Here is an 18,447-nt window from a genome sequence, read left to right on the forward strand (position 1 = left end):
TCACTCATCAGCTGATCTGTCTTCCTCTTATACCAACACTTCTTGGAATCTGCACCCCAGGAGAGAAAATTATTGAAGAAGTTTGGGTAGTATCATCAAGAAGTTGTAAACGTAATTCTTTCAACTACAGGCATTCTATTTGTGAAGAACCCTGGTACAAAGATCAATCCTGTTAAACTCTTAACCTAAAAGATGATGTTGATCAGGACTAATCAGGGCATACTTACATCAGTTGACATACTTACTCACTTATATTGCCGGCACAAAAACAAATTTTATAGAAGAGAGCCTTTGAGACTCATTAGCTACGATCATTATTGAATAATCTATAACTAAGATTGGATCATTTTAAATTTTATTACTCCATTTGATTTTACTTGATCCACAATGAAATAAAGGAAAATATTTCGTACTACTGCACAGGAGAAAGAAAGTGTGCAACCGTTTCTAAACATTATGGCAGTGTTGTTTTACACCTCGAGTATCTTTTGAATTGTTTCGTTGGGATGGTTTTAGTTTTGTTTTCTTTTTTTGTTTGCATACTTTCACAAGCATTTAAATAAATGGCAGTACATTTGCTACGATAGGATTGTAGTGAGACACTACTAGGCCTTCTTCGTTTTGGCCGCTGCAGCAGCCTTGCTGATCTTGTTCATCTGCTTTAGCAACTCCTTGATCGCTTCCTTCGCTTCCTTTTCGTTCGAGATCGATTCGTTCGAGTGTGAGTTGCTTTCGCTGCTGATTGAGTCAACCTTTGGAACCTTTGGCTTGGCGGTTATGTCGTTTCGCAGCTCCTCATCGCTGCTTGACTCGGACGAGAAGCGTACCGGGCGATTCAGTTCCTTAATAATAGAAGGGAAAAATGTTTAGTTTCCCAAAGAATAGTTCAAGAAAAGTGTGCATCTAACCTGTATAAGCTTTCCCCTGGAACTACGCCCAGAGCTTTCCTGGAAGGCGGCAGCCAGTTCCGGGCTGATAGAGCCAAGTGGTTGATTGGGATAGCGAACGTAAACCGGCACGTAACCTCCCTTTTTCGGGTAGTCCTTATACTTATCAGGCCGGGCATCTGCATTGGGAATGGTTCAGGAAGGAAAGGATCATTCATGATATCTGTGCTAAAGCAGTCCATGTTCTCCAACCGATTGCAGGATAATAAAACACAATTGATCAGTTAGCTCGCCCATTCAACCTTTATTGGTATGTTTTCGATTGTTGCGATGCGGACACTTTATTTTAGTAAAAACAACACGTTTGTTTTGCATCTAACGAAATAAATAACATTGAACGTGTGCATCATCTGCACAGAGGTAACTGTGCTGGGTTAGTTTCATTACGGGTGGTGTGAGACTGCCATCGTGCTCCCGTACTTTCAATTCCTTCAGACGGTGGGAAGCTGTGATGGTGCCTCCGCAGGCTTTTTGGCCGAACCTGCCAACAGAACCTTTTCGTGCTCGTCCGATGCGGAGTGTGAGTCGACCAGGCTGGACGAATGAGCGACACCTTGATCAGCTTGCAGTGCCTAGTCCCGATTTTGGGGGAGTGAAAAGGAGTCGTTGTTTATTCGAGTGTGGTTCGGTTCATCAATCTAAGGATGCACTTACTTGTGCGAGTTCGGCACGACTGACACGGCTTACCGGTTCACGGAATGCGGCGGCCAGCTCTGGATTGATATCCGCCAGTGGTTGGTCACCGAGCCGGATGTAAACGGGGACGTATCCTTCCCGGGGCTTCAACACCTGATAGCGTGGTGCTGCGTCTGTAGTGAGAAGTGTTGAGTGTTTTGGAGTTTATGTAATGTTGTGTGCCAAATATGTTTGTCAGATTGTATGGCTACAAAATTGATTTCAACATTCCAAATGGATGAAGAAGGTTGGAGTTATCTGTACATTTTTTTTATATATGAAATGCGTGTATGAATGTGTGTTAATGAAGATACAGGTGCCGTTGTGTGTATGTAAGAGTATGTAGAAATATGATTCATATTTTCTGTTAAGAAGCCCACCACAAAGAAATCCCCGGTCACAAAGTTTGTCCAAGTCATCCTAACCAAAACGAACGAAGCCTAGTAAGATCCGGAACGAAGCAACGAGATTGATCGTTGGATGATGGATCTTTCACCATGCTCGACGATGCAAAATGTGCGAAAGATTCCACGTCCATCAACCTCGAAGATCCAACATACGGACGAAGGAACTGGTAAACGTTCTGTTCTCAGAATCTTCACATAGCTTTACAAGACAAGACAGTAAGAGTGGCAAAGTCACCGACCTGGACGGAAAAAATTATTTGCACTAATGACGATAATGATGCCCACGAGTAATGATGATGAAGAACATGATTTCATAAACGTTAATGTTGCGCTGGACTGTGATGATGCTTCCGAAACACCAGCCGACAGCCATTTTCGGGCACACTTTTAACACGCCGCAGACATCGTGCTGTAGTTAGTAGGCTCGGTGACGTCTTTTGCCGATGACGTGACGGTTCGCTTGTGGTAAGTAGAGAATGGAAACATGGCGTCATCATACCTTCCGGCGTGCAGATAAATTGGAAATCTTCGCCGAGTTGGTTGATTGTTGGACCTGGTCGCACAGGGAAGGTTTTGTCGTTTTCTTTACATTTCCTTTGCCTCGGTTTGGGCCCTCTAACTGGTAACGGTGGTTAAATTGTTGCAATTCTATTTAGCGGGTCTCAATTTAATAACCATTGTGCGGATCACTCAATTGACGCTAAATGCTCGCTCTGCGATCGTTCGGTGTGTGCACCGTTAGTTTGTGGTGTTGTTGCAGCAAAGGCTTTACTGTCAAGGCGTTTACCATCACAGCCGAGACTGTAAGACGGTCACGAGCGTTCGTATATTACGGTGGGAGCATTTACTGTGGAAAGAATTTTTATGGTAGCATTCCCATGCTTCCAGCGTTCGTGCTCCTGGATCATATGAGTGGTATAATGAGCCGTCTGCCACTAGCAACCATGCCAGGTATTGATATGTTTGTTGAGCGTATTTTTGTTTCGATTAGTGTTTCATTTCCGTCCCAAAACCAGAATTGATAATACTTATTAGCACTCCACTTCAGCAGTTGATAAACAAAATCCTGTACAATCAATCAATTAGCTTGTCCCACCCGACTGCCACGGGCAGGCATGGAAATGTGATCATTTGCAAAGCAACAAGAACCTACGCCCTTCTGGATCTGGTGCCCTCGTGTGGCCTTCAAGGGTGGAATCAACCGATCGGTCGTGAAACTTGTTTGTTTCCCGCCACCAACGCCATCGGCAACAAAAGAAAAAAAAGGGGATACGGAAAGGGGGAAAAGAGGCAAGAATGTTCTACCCGCATTCGTAAGTTCGATCTCGATTCCTGTACTCAACCAGCCAGGTACCAGGTACTGGGCCGCGATAAAGGAAACTAAAAATAATGCGCACCCGTAACCAGTTTTTGCACAAGCCGTAGCTGTGGCTGCTGCTGCGGCGCAAAAGTGCAACGTGAACCATTTGCATTAGATTGCCCGGTAATGTGTGGGTGGGTGGGTTAACTCCCCCACGGGTGACATTGACCACCGCCATGCGCACCACAGCGACATATTGCGCGAGGGAAAATTCCACCCTTCGATAAAGCTCATGTTACTTCCGATTGTGGTGCACTTGCAGGAAGTCTGCCGTGAAAAAAATCGATGTGGATCGTGAAAGTGTGTAAGTTATTCTTTCGGTGGAACAATTTATGTACCATTTGCGCTTTTACTTGTTGCCAATCTACACCACATGCTGGTGCTTTGCCGTACGGAATGGCTAGTTGGAATTGGAGGGTGGCTTTAACTTACATGGCGCTCATCTTTTGAACCCTTTGGTGTGTGTGCGTGCGTATGCATTTGTAGCAAAGGGACAATAAAAATTGCCCATCAACGTAATGGGTTGGAAATAAAATCAGCAGCCCCGAATGCATCGTCGTGGAATGCATCGTGGAGGCCATATAATCGACACCGGTCAGCTGGAACCGGTTTCATCTTTTTTTTTTTTTTCGTGTGTGTTCATGTGTGAATCGAGTTGATCGAGTTAACAAGCCGAAGGTGGTGGTCACCGGCAGATCCCGCGAGGGCTTGTCCGGAACTGTTCTATGGCACGCATTTCATGTTCATGCTCGTATGCACTTTAATTTGTAGAGTGAGTTCTTTTTATAGTTGAGTTGTAGCTGCAAAAAAAAAATGTCAAGCCCCCTACACGAAAATTTTCACAGCATGGGACTGCATTTTTAGGTGGTGAAGTACGGGTGCAAAACTATGTTTGAGGAGAGCTTCAAACCAGTTCTAGCGTACAGTGTGTAGTGTGAATTTAGTGGACGTCATTTTTTGAACTATTGATACGGCTTGTTTGGAATGGAATAGTACTCCGAGAAGTAGGACCTAACATCATGCGGAATTTATAGAACGAATCGTTATAACATTCCGAAGATTTCTTAGTGGATGCTATTTGACAAGTCATGCATTAAAACAGTCATAGCACAAGAATATTTGCGAGCTTTGTAATGCTGCAAACGATGATGTTTTAAAAACTCCTCTGTGTTTCGTAGAAAAAGATCTCGTTGAATGATCATGTCAGTCGGGAACGGTATCAAACAATCATCTTTTTTTTATTTCTTAGAGTTTTGGTTCCGAAAACAAGCACCTTTGTGTGTGAGGATAGTTCAAAAAGCAAATTTTATAATGTTTTTTTTTATTTAGGATATGGGTTGCTCTCTTTTGAACACATTCTTATATTCAAATAACACCGATATCTAAAACATTATGTTAACATTTTCCAATAACTGCTTGATAGTGTAATTACCTAACATTAAAATTCAATAAGGCATTTTCACTTTTACTTTTTACTATCCAGTAAAGAGAAAGATAATGTTTTATACGGTAATTTTAATTTTGAGTACATCTATAGCTTGATTTTACAGCAAATAATAAGTGTATATGAAGGAGGAGTAAAATCGAAGGAGTAACAAACACCAGCCGAAAACCATTATGCTTATTTATTATGCATCACGCTTATTTCGCTAGGATTTCAACCATTATCAACCGTGCGATAATTTTAAGTTGATTTTTGTGTTAGTGTGACTTATTTAAATTACTTTTTGTCGTAATTTGTAAAATAAAATAAAATTTTGAAAATATATTTTTTTAAACGATTTATCATTCTTTTGACAATAATCAACGAAAATAGATTTTTTTCTCAAGGTCTTATTTTCATTCTGCTATATACTGTACTTCACAAATTGGCGATGACATTGGCGCACTACACTCTGCCCGTTTCGACAGCATTAGCTGAAGTTGAGAGCATGAGCAGAGCGTTATCATGGCGCTTCTATCGGCTGAAGATTGCTTTTCGGGATAATGTAATTGCCCTCCTAAGTGATATGCCAGGCGGTCAAATTAGGGTGAAAATTTATCACCATTTACCGTGGTCCATTAGATTTGGGAGGTGGCTAGCAGGGATCTGGAAGTGGTAAGCGAGATTTTCAACGAACTGTACCATAAAAAGCACAGAGTTTTGAAGCGGAGCTTGTGCACTTGTGCAGCTTCTTACGGTTGAATCTCATTCGGTCACAACTGGTACGCTTTCGACCGTAACTATAATCTTACGCTCTCACCCGTAAGGCTAAGCCATTGACCGGCCAGCTCGTTCGATGTTTCTTGATGCCTACCGCTTAAACCTTGTTACTCTCGATGCCATGACCCTGTCCCGTATTTCTTCCCATTTCCTTCCCTTTACGGAACATAAATGAAAGGAAAACAAGAAGCCACTGCCGTTGTTTGCTAATTATTCAGCACAGTTCTACCGTTTTTAATGCGGTTCGCGAATAGCGTGGCCAATGTTTGGGCTGCGCTTACTTTATTTCTTTCATTTTTATTGAGCTTTCCGTGCCAATGGTCCCGCTTCCCTTGCTTGGATGCTGGGCAGACTAACACAAAAAAAACACTCCAACGAAAAGAGGTAAGGAAAACGGCAATAAAATATAAAGAACCTGCCCCGAAACAGACATCGTCGACAGGCTGTAGTTCTGCAACTGTAGGAAGATTTTTTTTTTCCCCTTATGTTGCTTTTATAAAGCTTTCGTGACCATGGTAACCGTGTCTCGATGGGAGGTGGTGGGATGCTCTCCCGCGAGAATTGATGCGAAAAACTGCTTGTCCGCTTGACGCAATAATGGTGGTCAGTGTTCGGAAGAAAATGAGCTTCCTACTCTGCCCTGTCCGCCTGTCTGGAGGCTAATTATCGAGCTCCGGGAAGGGGTTTTGGGGTTTTAGCTACTTTGCTGTTTTTAAGGTGTTCACAGAAAACACAGAACGAAGCTTTAAACAAATCATGGAATATTTATTATTCAACCTAATGTTCAAGAAATTAGTTGCATAATGTCATTTGCAATCAGTAAAGACATAACATATTTTTTATAGAATTTTGAATCATCTCAGCGGTTAATTCAAAATTTTTCTTCGATAAGACGCTCCATCAACGAAGGAAAATAATTCAATGATTCTTTTTTAAGCACATACCAAAGGACACAGTCACCGTCTTTGAAGTATAGTATCCGCTACAAGTGGTGCTTCGAATCAGCCTCCAGCCATAAATATACGACCTTGGCAAGATACAATCTTTCCTATCGAAGAGCAAAAAACAACAAAGATATTCCAGCCCATAACAGATTAACGTGGTTATTAACTAGCCTTAACAACAGGAAATAAGGTGGACCTACCCATATTGAGTACCTCTGCGATTTTTTTAACATACACCTCTCAGTCTGCATTCCAACCGTTAGGTCACGTCACGATCTGTTGGATAAAATATTCATCATGATTCGATGCGTCTTTTTCGTCCACCTTCCATCATATTTGCGCTCGTGTTTAATATCATGCGAAGCCGTTATGAGCCGGTACATTGACATGAATCATCGGATCGCCGGATCTCTACCTGTACGGAGTATCTTCTGCCCGCAGGGCAGAAGAACGTACACGCGCGGTACGGTGAGATGACCTTGCCCGGGTCGATCGGAATCAGACAGCTCATCGGACGGTTAATAGCATCATTTCTGCACTATGTACGGGCTGGAAGATCACTCTGAAGCTCATCTCCTGGTTCCATCATCATCATCATCACAAACAATTGTAAAGCAAGTCAGCAAAAAAAAGGAAACAATTGATTTCCCGTAAAGTTTGCTCTACGACTGGATGCTTCGACTCGGTGTTCAAATTCAGTGATTCGGTGCTTGTTTCATTCAGTTGTCATTATTTTGTATGAAACAGTAATATCCATTTCAGGCGTAGGAATGAAAAAAACACCCTAATACCATAAACAATACTACATTAGCAAATTGATTGCGTTTTTTAGACAAAAAAAAAAACAGATATTGTTCATCGGATAATAACAACCAATACAATCTATTTACAAAACATGCTACAGTAAATCAAGAAGAAAGACGATGCGACGAACATCACGCAATCTTCTTTGTCCTCGTTTGAAACACATAAAGCCACAACATAAAGCTGGTTAGTCCGGATCCGTAAAAAAAAGCAAGAGGAAGTGCCGCATAACTCCTCCTAACACGTGTTTTACGAGCGTTGCGTATGAGTTATTACCACAGCCTTCCGGTTGGTGTCGCTCATCTATCATCATAACGTGTCTTACCGGCCTATGCGCCGACATTATGTTATAGTTCAATAAATTTTGAACTTCCTGATGCGCGTAACATCATTATAAGCCTCCGCGGCGTGCCCAAATTCCCCAACAACCTATTACGCTAAACGTGAAACAACGGTTCTAAAAAAAAATGGCAGTGTGCGAAAAGAAAGATGATGAGCTAAGGGTAGAAATTTGGCAATTTTGATGCATTGCTAATTCAATCGACCACAGCTGGCATGCGGTAGGATTAGGCTGGGTATAACGTTTTTAAAATAGAATGAGTGAATTTGGTATGTGCGATGAAAATTCTACATGAAACCTTATTTACACACATGCTGTGAAGACTCCAGGGAAAAAAAAAGATTGACAGACGCGGCTGAAGAATTAGATAGTGAGAGGTAAACGAAAGAAGTAGGAAACAGTTGCTGAATAGACATGCCGAAGATCATGACAGGTAGCTAATGACAGGTAGTATGTACACAAACACGAACCGTATGGAATGCACTAATTACACGTATCACTATTTACACTCGGAAACACATATACACAGGATGAGAAGTGATATATTTACAGATGATGTGAACAGGAAGAGAATGCACATGCACAAACACTAATGATATCTAGTCGATCGGTGGGATGTTGCATGCTATGAAAGCTCCATCAACTTACCACCAGCATCCATCATCAGGGCGGCGATGACCAAACAGCTCAGAATCATCCACTTCATCGTGTTTGCGGTTTCTTAATTTTCCGGAGGTCACTCACTCTAATCTTGGTCACGTCACGGTGAACTTGAGACACTTGCACCGCACTGCACACGCACACGCAAACTCGTAGTCAAACCCGGGGCAAACGTACTCCGCACGAGTAGCAAATACACCAGCTCAGTAGGCAGGTTCGCGAGTCAATGATTGATCGCGACCAGATCGTACCAGTCTTTAAGCCTTTTCGAACGACTCGCGTGCGCGAGAAATACAGATCAAAAAGAGAAACAGCTTGGCGAATGAACGGGAGCGAACGATCACAACGAGCGAACGGAGGGCGAGCAGCGGAATCTGTGTGGATCGAGGCGTATCACACAGGTCGATCGATCGATCAAGTTGATCGCAATTCGATGCTGACTCAGCACGCCGCAAATCGCACTGTGCCCCGGGGCACTTCCCCCAAGATCTCGTGTGGTGGAGCAATTATTCGTTCGCTAAATCTATAGCTGTTGGTTCTCGCTGTTAGTTTTTTTCGTTGGTTTGGAGCTCCGTTTTTCACTTGCTGTTTGTAGCCGGTCTGGGTTTCTGTTCCTGGTCCACCAGTTTTGTCTTTGTCCAGTCCAGTCCAGTCTTTTGGTCCGAATCTCACGCACTGAGAAGATGATCGCCGTTTGGAGCGTCTTTTATAAGATCGTGCTATCTCTTTGGTGGAAGTCGGAGATCGTTACTGTGGACACTGGGGAAGAATTTCACTAACAGCCAGAGAGAACTGGTGGCCGTTATACGTGGACCCCGTAGTACGCGAATAGTTTTGAATGTTTCTTCAGTTCCATTTGCCAACGTTTTGTTTTATTCTTTCTCTATTTGCTCTCGATCTTTCCTTCCATTTCTCTCTCTCGATCTTGAAGGTGTTGAACAGCGTCGAGAATAGTGAAAGGTATGCTGAGGTTTGCTGTTTGTGCGTGGAGCTGTGCTGGGGTATGCTCAGTAATCGATTCCTCTCCTCCCTGGTCTGTCATTCTGCTGTTTTCCACGCGCTTTAAGTTGTTGGAGCAGCACGACGCAGCTGTGGGCGCTCTGCTACGCGGACCACCTAGCCTCATTAGCGAATTCTAGCGTGTCGACCACTTTTCGGCGGGTATCAGCTAGATAAGCTAGCGAAGAAGAAAGTCCAGTTAACCTAGATTTATGAGATTTTGCGTGACCGTGTACACCATCGCGATGTTCTAGCACAGAATTAAATTACTCATAATATGTCCGTAGAACGTCTCTTCTTCGTTCTTTTTTTGTAGAAGGAAAAGAGTGAAGATATCTGGAGAAACACTCGACCACCGGCATCTTGACAGCACTTGACCTGTGGGCTGTCAAAACAAAAAAAAAGCATTCTCATGCACACACACAAACCCATTTACCGGTTTACAGTTAAACGTAGCCACGGTGGAAATGGATCAAAAGTGAAACACGAGGCGAAGAAACGCTTCCAAACATACGATGATGGGACACGCTGCAGTATGGCGGGATCGTCTCGTGCCCGATGTTTGGAGAGGAAAAGAAAGCATGTGAAACGTGATCTCGATCTTCGCTTCCTGGAAGTGAACATCGTGCAAGTGGAAAGATTTGACACATCGCGGACGGACACATCACCCGTTGAGAGGCATCCCCTACTAGGGGGAAAGGTAAAAAATCGCATAAAAAGTGTGAAGTATCCATCCGGCACTGATAGTACTGACCTACCCGGAGCTATTTCTTGGGGAGGGAGACTGGGTAGCAAATTGAAATAAACTTCCTCTTTTTGCTTCGTATTTCTTATTCCATCGCACACATGAAGGTAGGCAATTTGTTGGAGAGAATTCCAGCAGAAGTAACCATGATGCACTCAAGACATACCGGGGGGGGCTTTGATTGCATTACAGCACTTACGCACGTACATAGACACAGAAAGAGTACAGAGCAGCCGCGGGAAGCGATTATTAAAATAGTATTGCATTGCTTTGCCGGCTAACCTATAAGACTGACGGAACGCTTCTTGCACTAATCGTTTTGGACATCATTTTAATGGCGATCGTCTGGAAATGCGGGAAAAGCATTGCTCTGACGATCGCAAGCGAACCTAACTCCCGAGAGAATTCTTGTTTCTGATTATTAGAAGTAATTGACACCGGTACTAAGAAATTGTTGAATAACGGTAGCAATTCTATTTTACTCTACAGGAAAGCAACCCTTCCCTCTAACCCTTCGGGGTAGGCCGAATCGGGTCAGTTTCGAAATTTGTTTGTTCACAATTTCACGCCATCGAGTGAGGTCTCGGAGGACCTGCTAATGAAAGGGAAACAAATATGTAAGCAAATAAATTGAATTAGGTTGATGGCATCGTCAGAAAGGCAAACCTTTCTCTAGCGATGCACGATGAAAAGCCCCGTTTAATTGTTGTCTTTCCATTAGAAAAGCGTCCTTCTTCTTTGCCACTGTGTGGCAAGGCTGGTGAAACATACGAAAGAGGAGAAAACTCACCTCGTCTCATCCCATGCCCCGTAGTGAAAAGTACACCCGACGTAGTGTGACGTAGTGAAGTAAAGTAGCAGATTTGCACGAATGTTTTCCCCATTCTACCTCGGCATTTGTGTTGGTGAGCGAATAATACGCTACTTATAGATAGATGATTTGACATTACGTCGGCAAAACCCCTGTGCAATAGCGATAGGGATTTTTTGTTCGCTGGAATTAACTTCCCTCGAGAAGTGAAACGGGACACAAATCGGGCGAAGAGTATCGGAAGGTTCTCGTCCTATGCTTTCACATTTTTATTACCTTCATACTTAGATGGATTCTTCCTCTTACCGTGTACATACGATGCGTGGAGCTTGGATGGCAAATTAATAAATTACTCATATCGTACGCGTGCGTTGTTTGGTGCGACGATGTGCCGCATTGTGTACTCGAGAGTGCTTGCTGCCCCGTCGGAGCAATTCTGCCGAAGAGAGGATCCCCTCGGTACGTTCAGGTCGATTATATGTAGGCCAACTCACGATACGCATATGGTGCGTACGGAAACAATTTGATAAACGGGTGACATGTGGAATATTATCATCATCATCATCGTCGCGATCATCACCCAAGAAAGAATGCTTTGCATTTGCTGCGTTCGATGTGAGCGGGTGGTACAGAGCTAGAAACATATCACTCAAGAACAAACGAACGTCCCAAAGCAGAAGACACCGGCAACAGTGCACCAGTCAGTTGAGATGAGAAAAGAAGGAAAGAAAAAAAAAACCACCCATTCCCTAATGGACTTCGCACACCGCTAGAATATGAATATGGATGGATGGTGGAACAAAAGGTGACAACAGGGTGTGTTAGGACGGAGGGCGATTTGCGAGTATTGCTGGTGGATGGTGGATATAATGATGATGTTAGCGACGACTGGTGATGATAATGATTTGCATAATGGAGGAAATCCAGCTAGACACACGCTTGTTTCTGTCGCTTCACTTTCTTGATACAGATACAGTCGGCACCTTAGAGAGAGAGCATAGACACTGGTACAGGGGTAGCTGTGAAAGAGGAAGATCATCCCGTCACGTACCGGGTGACCGGAATTGGGAAGAAATTTAGTTTGCCCTGTTTTTCCTGCCTGCCTTTAACTTGAGATGTATTTCCGACATTCTTTTGCTTTTCACACGTGCGGTTTCTACTGGTGTTGAGGACTTATTGATAATCCTTGAGTCTTATCACAACTCAAAAGTGTTTTTTTTTATTGATGCTTTATAACATTTAGTATGTTCTTCTTCTTCTTTGGATCAAGAATCTCTAGAGGTCTTAGACTGCGATTATTGACATTCATTTTAGCTTATTGGACTGTTGAAGCTTCTGGTGCTGTATCTAGGTGATCTGACTTGCACAACAACGCTCTACTTCTCGCCTGTCTGGTCATTCGTAGAGGACGCATCCATGGCGGGATGACTTACAGCTGCTCGGTCTCTGGCGCGCTTGGAGTCCATCCAAGGAAAATTCACGAAATTCGCTCTACGTTCCTGGTGGTAGATTAGAGCGGTCTCTGTGCGCTCCTCAGGTTACGAAAACTACGGCAGCATGCCTGTAATATGTAAAAAACTTTGTGGCGGGCCTTTTGTAAAGTCGGATTGACTACTCGCCGCACTACTCTTTGTGGTCATCCTTTACGTCCCGGCGAGAACTCTCAGAGCTAGGAAACTGATGGACGTTAAGGAACGCCGTACTCGTTTGAGTTCCTCAAACCTTTTTCTGTTAATGTGTCGTGAGTTTAATTTTGTGTCCCACCGCTAAGAGTCCAGTTTGATACGTGTCGCATTTTTCAATTGTATCCGTTCCGTGAGTCCCTGTGCTCGTTTGCGTCTTGGTCAGCTTTTGTTTTCTAAAATAAGATAGCTTTAAGGTGCATTGAATACATGAATAAATTAACAAAAATTTTAAAAAATTCTTTACATTATCCGTATCATGGTAGCCTTGTGTAAAGAAACACAGTAGCGGGATACCCGGTCCTATCGTAATATCAAACAACACATAGTTTACTATACATTTTGTAAAATAATAAAATATTTGAATTATAGATTCTGTCTCACATCAACAAGGCTCAGGAACATTCTTGTAGAAAAAGCGAGAGATTATTGTTTAACTAACTTTTGTTGTTTGTGTGTTCCTAACCACCTTTCTCACCTAATTTTTCTGCACTCATAAACAAAATATCTCTGGATCCCTTTCTTTTTCAATTTGCTTGATTCTTCTGCTCACGAAAATAGAACTAATCTTACCCCATGAAGTTACGAGCTTTATCGTATCTACTACCGACAGGCTTACAAGTGCCGCATTTACTGCAGCGCAAGAGCCTTCCAGTTAGCCTTGCCACCCGATGGCCCAGAAGGCCAAAGACCGAACGGATACAGCGGAACACCATCTACGCCACGTTCATACGAAAAAGGATCAAAGTGTAGATCGGTATTAGCTTTGCGCTCGCGTTACATGACATTATTGCACTCGGCTGCATCCGGAACCGAACGTTTTGCCCTCAACGCCAGTGATACCATGCTTTACCATACCGCTTACTAGCCGCAACAGCTCATACTCACAAACACGGGAGTTACGTAGAAGATTAGGAATGCAATTTAGCACCGCTGGCTGGTCGCAGGCCAGCGACAAACAGCATTGCGGAGTGGTGTGGGGATCAGGAGCAGACGGGTCGCCAAACCGGGTAAACAGTTGCGTTTTATGTGATTCTGGTTCGATCATTTACTGTACCGAATGGGTTTGGCGAGCGTGTGTGCGTTATCGGTGCGGTTGTCGTGCCGGCGGAATCTAAATCAGCGGCCTAGAGGCTTCAAGGCGAGCGTTCCAGTTTGTGCGAAGCGGAAAAGAAGGAACCGTGGTGGTTGCCACGGTCTTCGAAGCCACGGTGCATAGAGTTGATGAGAAAATACGAGGCAACGCTTATGGTAATGCGATTAGCCTTCTTTACTTCCTGCACGACGCTAGGACTTGGAACGTATGGAAAGCGCGAATTTATCTGTTAAACAAATAGCGCAACATGATGGCGTGGTAGGATGGTTGGGTAGAAAACGCGTTTTAGATGGGTTTTCGCAGCTCGTTTGGATGTGTATTGTGTTTTTTTGGAGATACATTTTTTTTTGCTTTCTGTTTGTTGCTTTGGCGGATGGAATCTAATTTGGGCAGTTTTTTGTCCTACTGATTGTTGTAAATTAGTGTTGCATGCGTCTACGCTAGGACAACCATGGGTTCATCGCCTAAAATTCTTCAACATTTCTCTTATTTTTTTTATATTTCTGCTGCATCTTCTACATCTATGATTAACATAAATTTTATATTAATTTAATTTTCTTTTTTTCTTTAAGAGTTCAAAGAATAAAGATCATAATATTGTTGATTATGTAACTTCGTAATCGTTGAATTTTTTTTAATCATGAAGAACGGCCTTTAAATTGTATAATTAAAAAAACTACATTAAAAATATTGCGTAAAATACTGCTCCATGTTGAATAATCCAAAACTTTGTAAAAAATTGAAGAATTAAAAATACTTTCATAGCAGCATTGTAAGAGAATTAGCAATGAATGTGTCTACATCTCAAAATTAAATTTTTAAAGCATTTTTTCAATAAAAACTGTAATAAAAAATATTATATGGGGCACACCACCGGGCTGGTATAGGCGACAGTGGTGCCGGTCTTCATACGGCAGGACCGGGGTTCAAAACCCACCCGGACCGTCCTCCCGTAGTGAGGACTGACTTACCTCACTACGTGGTATTCATAAGTCAATATGACCAGGCCGTTCTTAAGAAAAAAAAAAACAATTGTTATATTCCATCTTCTTCATCAATAATTTAATAACAATTAATATATTACATCTTCTTGGCTTTACGACCTGGTAAGCCACGTCGGCACATTATAAAGCACATAAAATACAGAACTAATTAATATAAAATTCACTCACTCAGTCACTCAGTTGGCCTGCTCCTTTAAAGAGCACGTCGTCGTGACATGGCCCGGTCAACAATAGATTTCCTGGAGGCTCGTTCCCTGGCTGCAGCTTCCCATCCATGTAGGCACCCCATGACGAATACTTTCTTGGCGGGGCATGAGTACGGAATCCTCATAACATGCCCCAGTCATCGTATCCTGTCGGTCTTTGCTACCGTCAGGATGTCCGGTTCTACGTATAGCTCAGAAAGCTCGTGGTTCATCATTCTCCTCCACACCCCATGCTCGAACACACCGCTAAAGATGGTCCGGAGGATGCGATGCTCAAACACGTCAAGAGCGTTTGCATCCTCCGCTCGGATGGTTCAAGACTCGTGGCCATATAGGACCACCGGTTGAATCAGTGTGCGGTCTCGGCACGGTTGTATGCGGTAGTAGGCACGATACATCCCCTACACAATGCGTCTCCGGATTTCGCTGCTGACATCGTTGTCCGAAGTTACGACAGTCCCAAGATAGCAGAACTCCTCTACTACCTCGAGGTTGTCGCCGTCGACTAACACGCTGCTTCCTACTCGGGCTCAATCGCGATCAGAGCCTCCTGCAAGCAGGTATTTCGTCTTCGTCGCATTGATCATCAATCCAATTCTTGCTGCTTCACGTTTCGGTCGGGTGTACGACTCACACACCTTCGCTGTCGTCTTGCCTTGATGTCAATGTCATCGGCGAAGCCAATAAATTGAAGAGACCGGTAGAGAATCGTGCCACGGATATCGTTATCTAGCGCTTCGTACGACACCTTCCAAGGCTATATCGAACAGTAGACAGAAGAGTCCGTCCCCTTGCCTCAGACTCCTGTGAGATTCGAACGATTCCGACAGGATGTTCGAAACTCTCACTTTGCACTGCACCCCGTTCATGATGGCCTTTAACGGCCGGATCAGCTTTCCAGGAAAGTGGTGCCACTGCATTATCTTCTATAGCCCATTTCCATCTATGGTATCGTAGGCCGCCTTAAAGTCGATAAACAGGTGGTGCGTAGGGATCTTCTGCGGAGGGAGGTTCGGCCGAAGAGTGAAGATTTGGTCGGTGGTGGATTTGCCTCCAACAAACCCCGCTTGGTAGCTGCCGACGAAATCTGTAGCAAGGGGGGCAAGTCTGCAGAACAAGAACTGGTACAGGGTCTTGTAGGCGGCATTAAGGACTGAAATGGCACGATACTTCGAGCATTCCAGTCTGTCGCCCTTTTTGTAGACTTTGTGAATGACGTCCAGTTTCCACTCCTCCGGTATTTCTTCCGGTTCCCAGATTCTCGTGATCAGCTTGTGCATTTCGACGGTAGGCCTCTCCGGTCCCATCTTGAAGAGTTCCATCACTGCCAGCAGCCTTGTTGCTTTTAAGCTGCTTGATGGCGCTGGCAACCTCATCCAGAGATTTCTGAAGCATGAGGGCGCGTGCTGCATTCTTCTCGGATAGTGCACGAGTGCACTCTTCATCGAACCATTCCTGGATTGAGCCTTAGGGTAGGCTTGCTCCGTTGGTTGTTGACTACGGAGAGTTTCTGGCGCAGCTTTACCATTACCAGGAAATGGTCCGAGTAGACGTTTGCGCCTCTGTACGTTTTCACATCGATAATATCCGAGAAGTGCCTTCCGTTTATTAGACCATAGTCTATTTGGGAGTAGGTTTTGTAGTGGTGATCTCCAGGTGTAGCTAAACCGAGGTGCGTGCTGGAAAAAGGTGCTGCGAATGGTCATGTGCTTGGAAGAGGCAAAATTGATAACCCTGAGGCCGTTTTCGTCTGTCAGCTGGTGGGCGCTGAAGCTTCCAATTGTTGGTTTATATGCCTCCTCCGGTCCGACCTGAGCGCTAAGGTCTCCGTAGACGATCTTCACATCATGTTGTGGGCAGCGGTTATACTCCCTCTCCAGCTGCATAAAGAAGAGCTCCTTCTCATCAGCGGTGCTCCCAAGGTGCGGACTGTGCACATTTATGATGCTCAGATTGAAGAACCTGCCATGAATCCTCAACCTTCGTCAACATTCGTTCGTTGATTGGCCACCGTTCAATCACCCGTTGTTGCATCGCACCAAGCACCATGAACACCGTACCGAGCTCACGCGTTTCTCCACCACTTTGGTAGATTGTGCAGTTGCTACGATACTGGCGCACCATCGTACCCTTCTAGCGCACCTCCTGAAGTGCTACTATCTCGAAGCCGCGGGCCTGGACCTCATCTAACAGGATTCGGGTGCTTTCATCAGATGTAAGGGATCTACAATTCTAGGTGCCGAGCCTCGAATCGTTAGTCCTTTTTCCTTGCGGGGGTCTGTATCGATTGATCCTTTGCGTTTCGTAGCGGTAGTTGTTTTCTAGGTGTGGCATGCAAGGCCTCTCCCCCAACCCCCTGTCTTGTCGGAGGGCCTACGCATCCTTGCTTAATGTCCCTACGGATGCCAGGTCAAAAGGGACGACCAGCCGCCCCTAACATGAAGAACAGACGCTGGCCATCCCCACTTTCGCTCAATTTAGCCATATAACCCATCTTCCCAAGGGGTTGGGTTTCCCCGTATACACAAGCTTAGATATTTGGAGAGATATGTTACCGTTATGTACGCCGTGGACGTATTGAGTCGGAGTAGGGTATGGAGATCCTATATTAACCATCAGGAGGTGTCGGACCATACCCGTATCAGTGTGGTATTGCTGCAAACTCTGACAACAGAAATAATATAATATTATATCTTTAAAAACAAGAAGAAAAACAATCTATAAAATAAAGAAGAAACGTCTTAAGGTTACGATAAGATTTAAAATATTTTATGGTTAAAGTTTCCTAAATATGTAGCATGATAAAAAATTGGATTCACCAAAATTATTAAACTGCAATGCTTTTCACATTCATTACCCTACTTTGCGACGTATTTTTATGTCCCTAATTATTTTTCTCCAAGCGAGAAACCCATTTTTAATTGTGAAAGGTTTGCGTAAGTACGACTTATTTATCTTCCGTTTGATTACTTTATTCTCGTGAATCATTTTATATCTTGAGTATTTTTCACTTTGAAAACATCCTTCCTTCAGGTTTTGTGCCTAATGCCATGCGATAATTTTGATGAAAACGTATGGTAGAGAGAGCACAATCTAGCTAATCATGATGATAACTTTAACTGTGTGATAGGTACCATACATAACACAGAACAAGAACAAAAAAATGCCCTTGATATCGCTCTGTGTCTTACTTTCTCCTACATGAAATGGATGACAATGGATGCAATAATGATGGCAAATGATGGTTATGCTGCCATTAAGGATTGTGTGTAAAAGGTGGCGGATTGTAAGGGAGGGAGAAATAAAACAACCCACTGTACAACATCCTAGAGCGTTGAAAATGGAGCAGCACCGAATAATACGCGGCGGTACTTGCCCGAATTACTTCAACATAAGACCAACGCGTAAGGATCAAAAGGAACACGACTCAAGTTTCTGCCTTTAATCTTCCTAAACCACATACACACACACAATGCGTTGATGCGACCATCCGGGTGGGGGTTGTTTCTGGGTTAAAGGAGAGAGAGAGAGAGAGAGAGCTCAGATGCTTTTCCCCACTCGTCA

At 43.8% G+C, this 18,447-nt stretch overlaps 3 protein-coding genes across 4 annotated transcripts in view; 2 read left to right on the top strand and 1 right to left on the bottom strand.

Annotated features, from left to right (window-relative positions):
- LOC126564702 (ATP-dependent RNA helicase me31b) overlaps nt 1–18,447 on the top strand; it is a 515,322-nt gene that overhangs the window by 223,067 nt on the left and 273,808 nt on the right. Inside the window, exon 1 of one of the 2 annotated variants that reach the window (XM_050221792.1) lies at nt 5,543–5,546. The exons of the other annotated variant lie outside the window; for it this stretch is intronic. The gene's annotated coding sequence lies outside the window, so the exon portion shown is untranslated. Of the gene's footprint in view, nt 1–5,542; nt 5,547–18,447 lie in introns of those variants that run through there. 2 annotated transcript variants of the gene reach the window in all.
- Nucleotides 1–18,447, top strand: part of LOC126565860 (carbohydrate sulfotransferase 11-like) — a 227,238-nt gene that overhangs the window by 27,229 nt on the left and 181,562 nt on the right. The gene's annotated exons all lie outside the window — the stretch shown is intronic.
- On the bottom strand, nt 587–8,386 carry LOC126565910 (uncharacterized). Its single transcript, XM_050223119.1, has 3 exons — nt 8,329–8,386; nt 909–1,066; nt 587–842 (listed from the first exon to the last, which is right to left on the bottom strand). Exons 1-3 carry the CDS (start codon nt 8,384–8,386, stop codon nt 606–608), a joined length of 453 nt encoding a protein of 150 aa, XP_050079076.1. The 3' UTR covers nt 587–605.

The sequence above is a fragment of the Anopheles maculipalpis genome, chromosome 3RL (genome assembly GCF_943734695.1).
Source record: "Anopheles maculipalpis chromosome 3RL, idAnoMacuDA_375_x, whole genome shotgun sequence".
Lineage (NCBI taxonomy): Eukaryota > Metazoa > Arthropoda > Insecta > Diptera > Culicidae > Anopheles > Anopheles maculipalpis.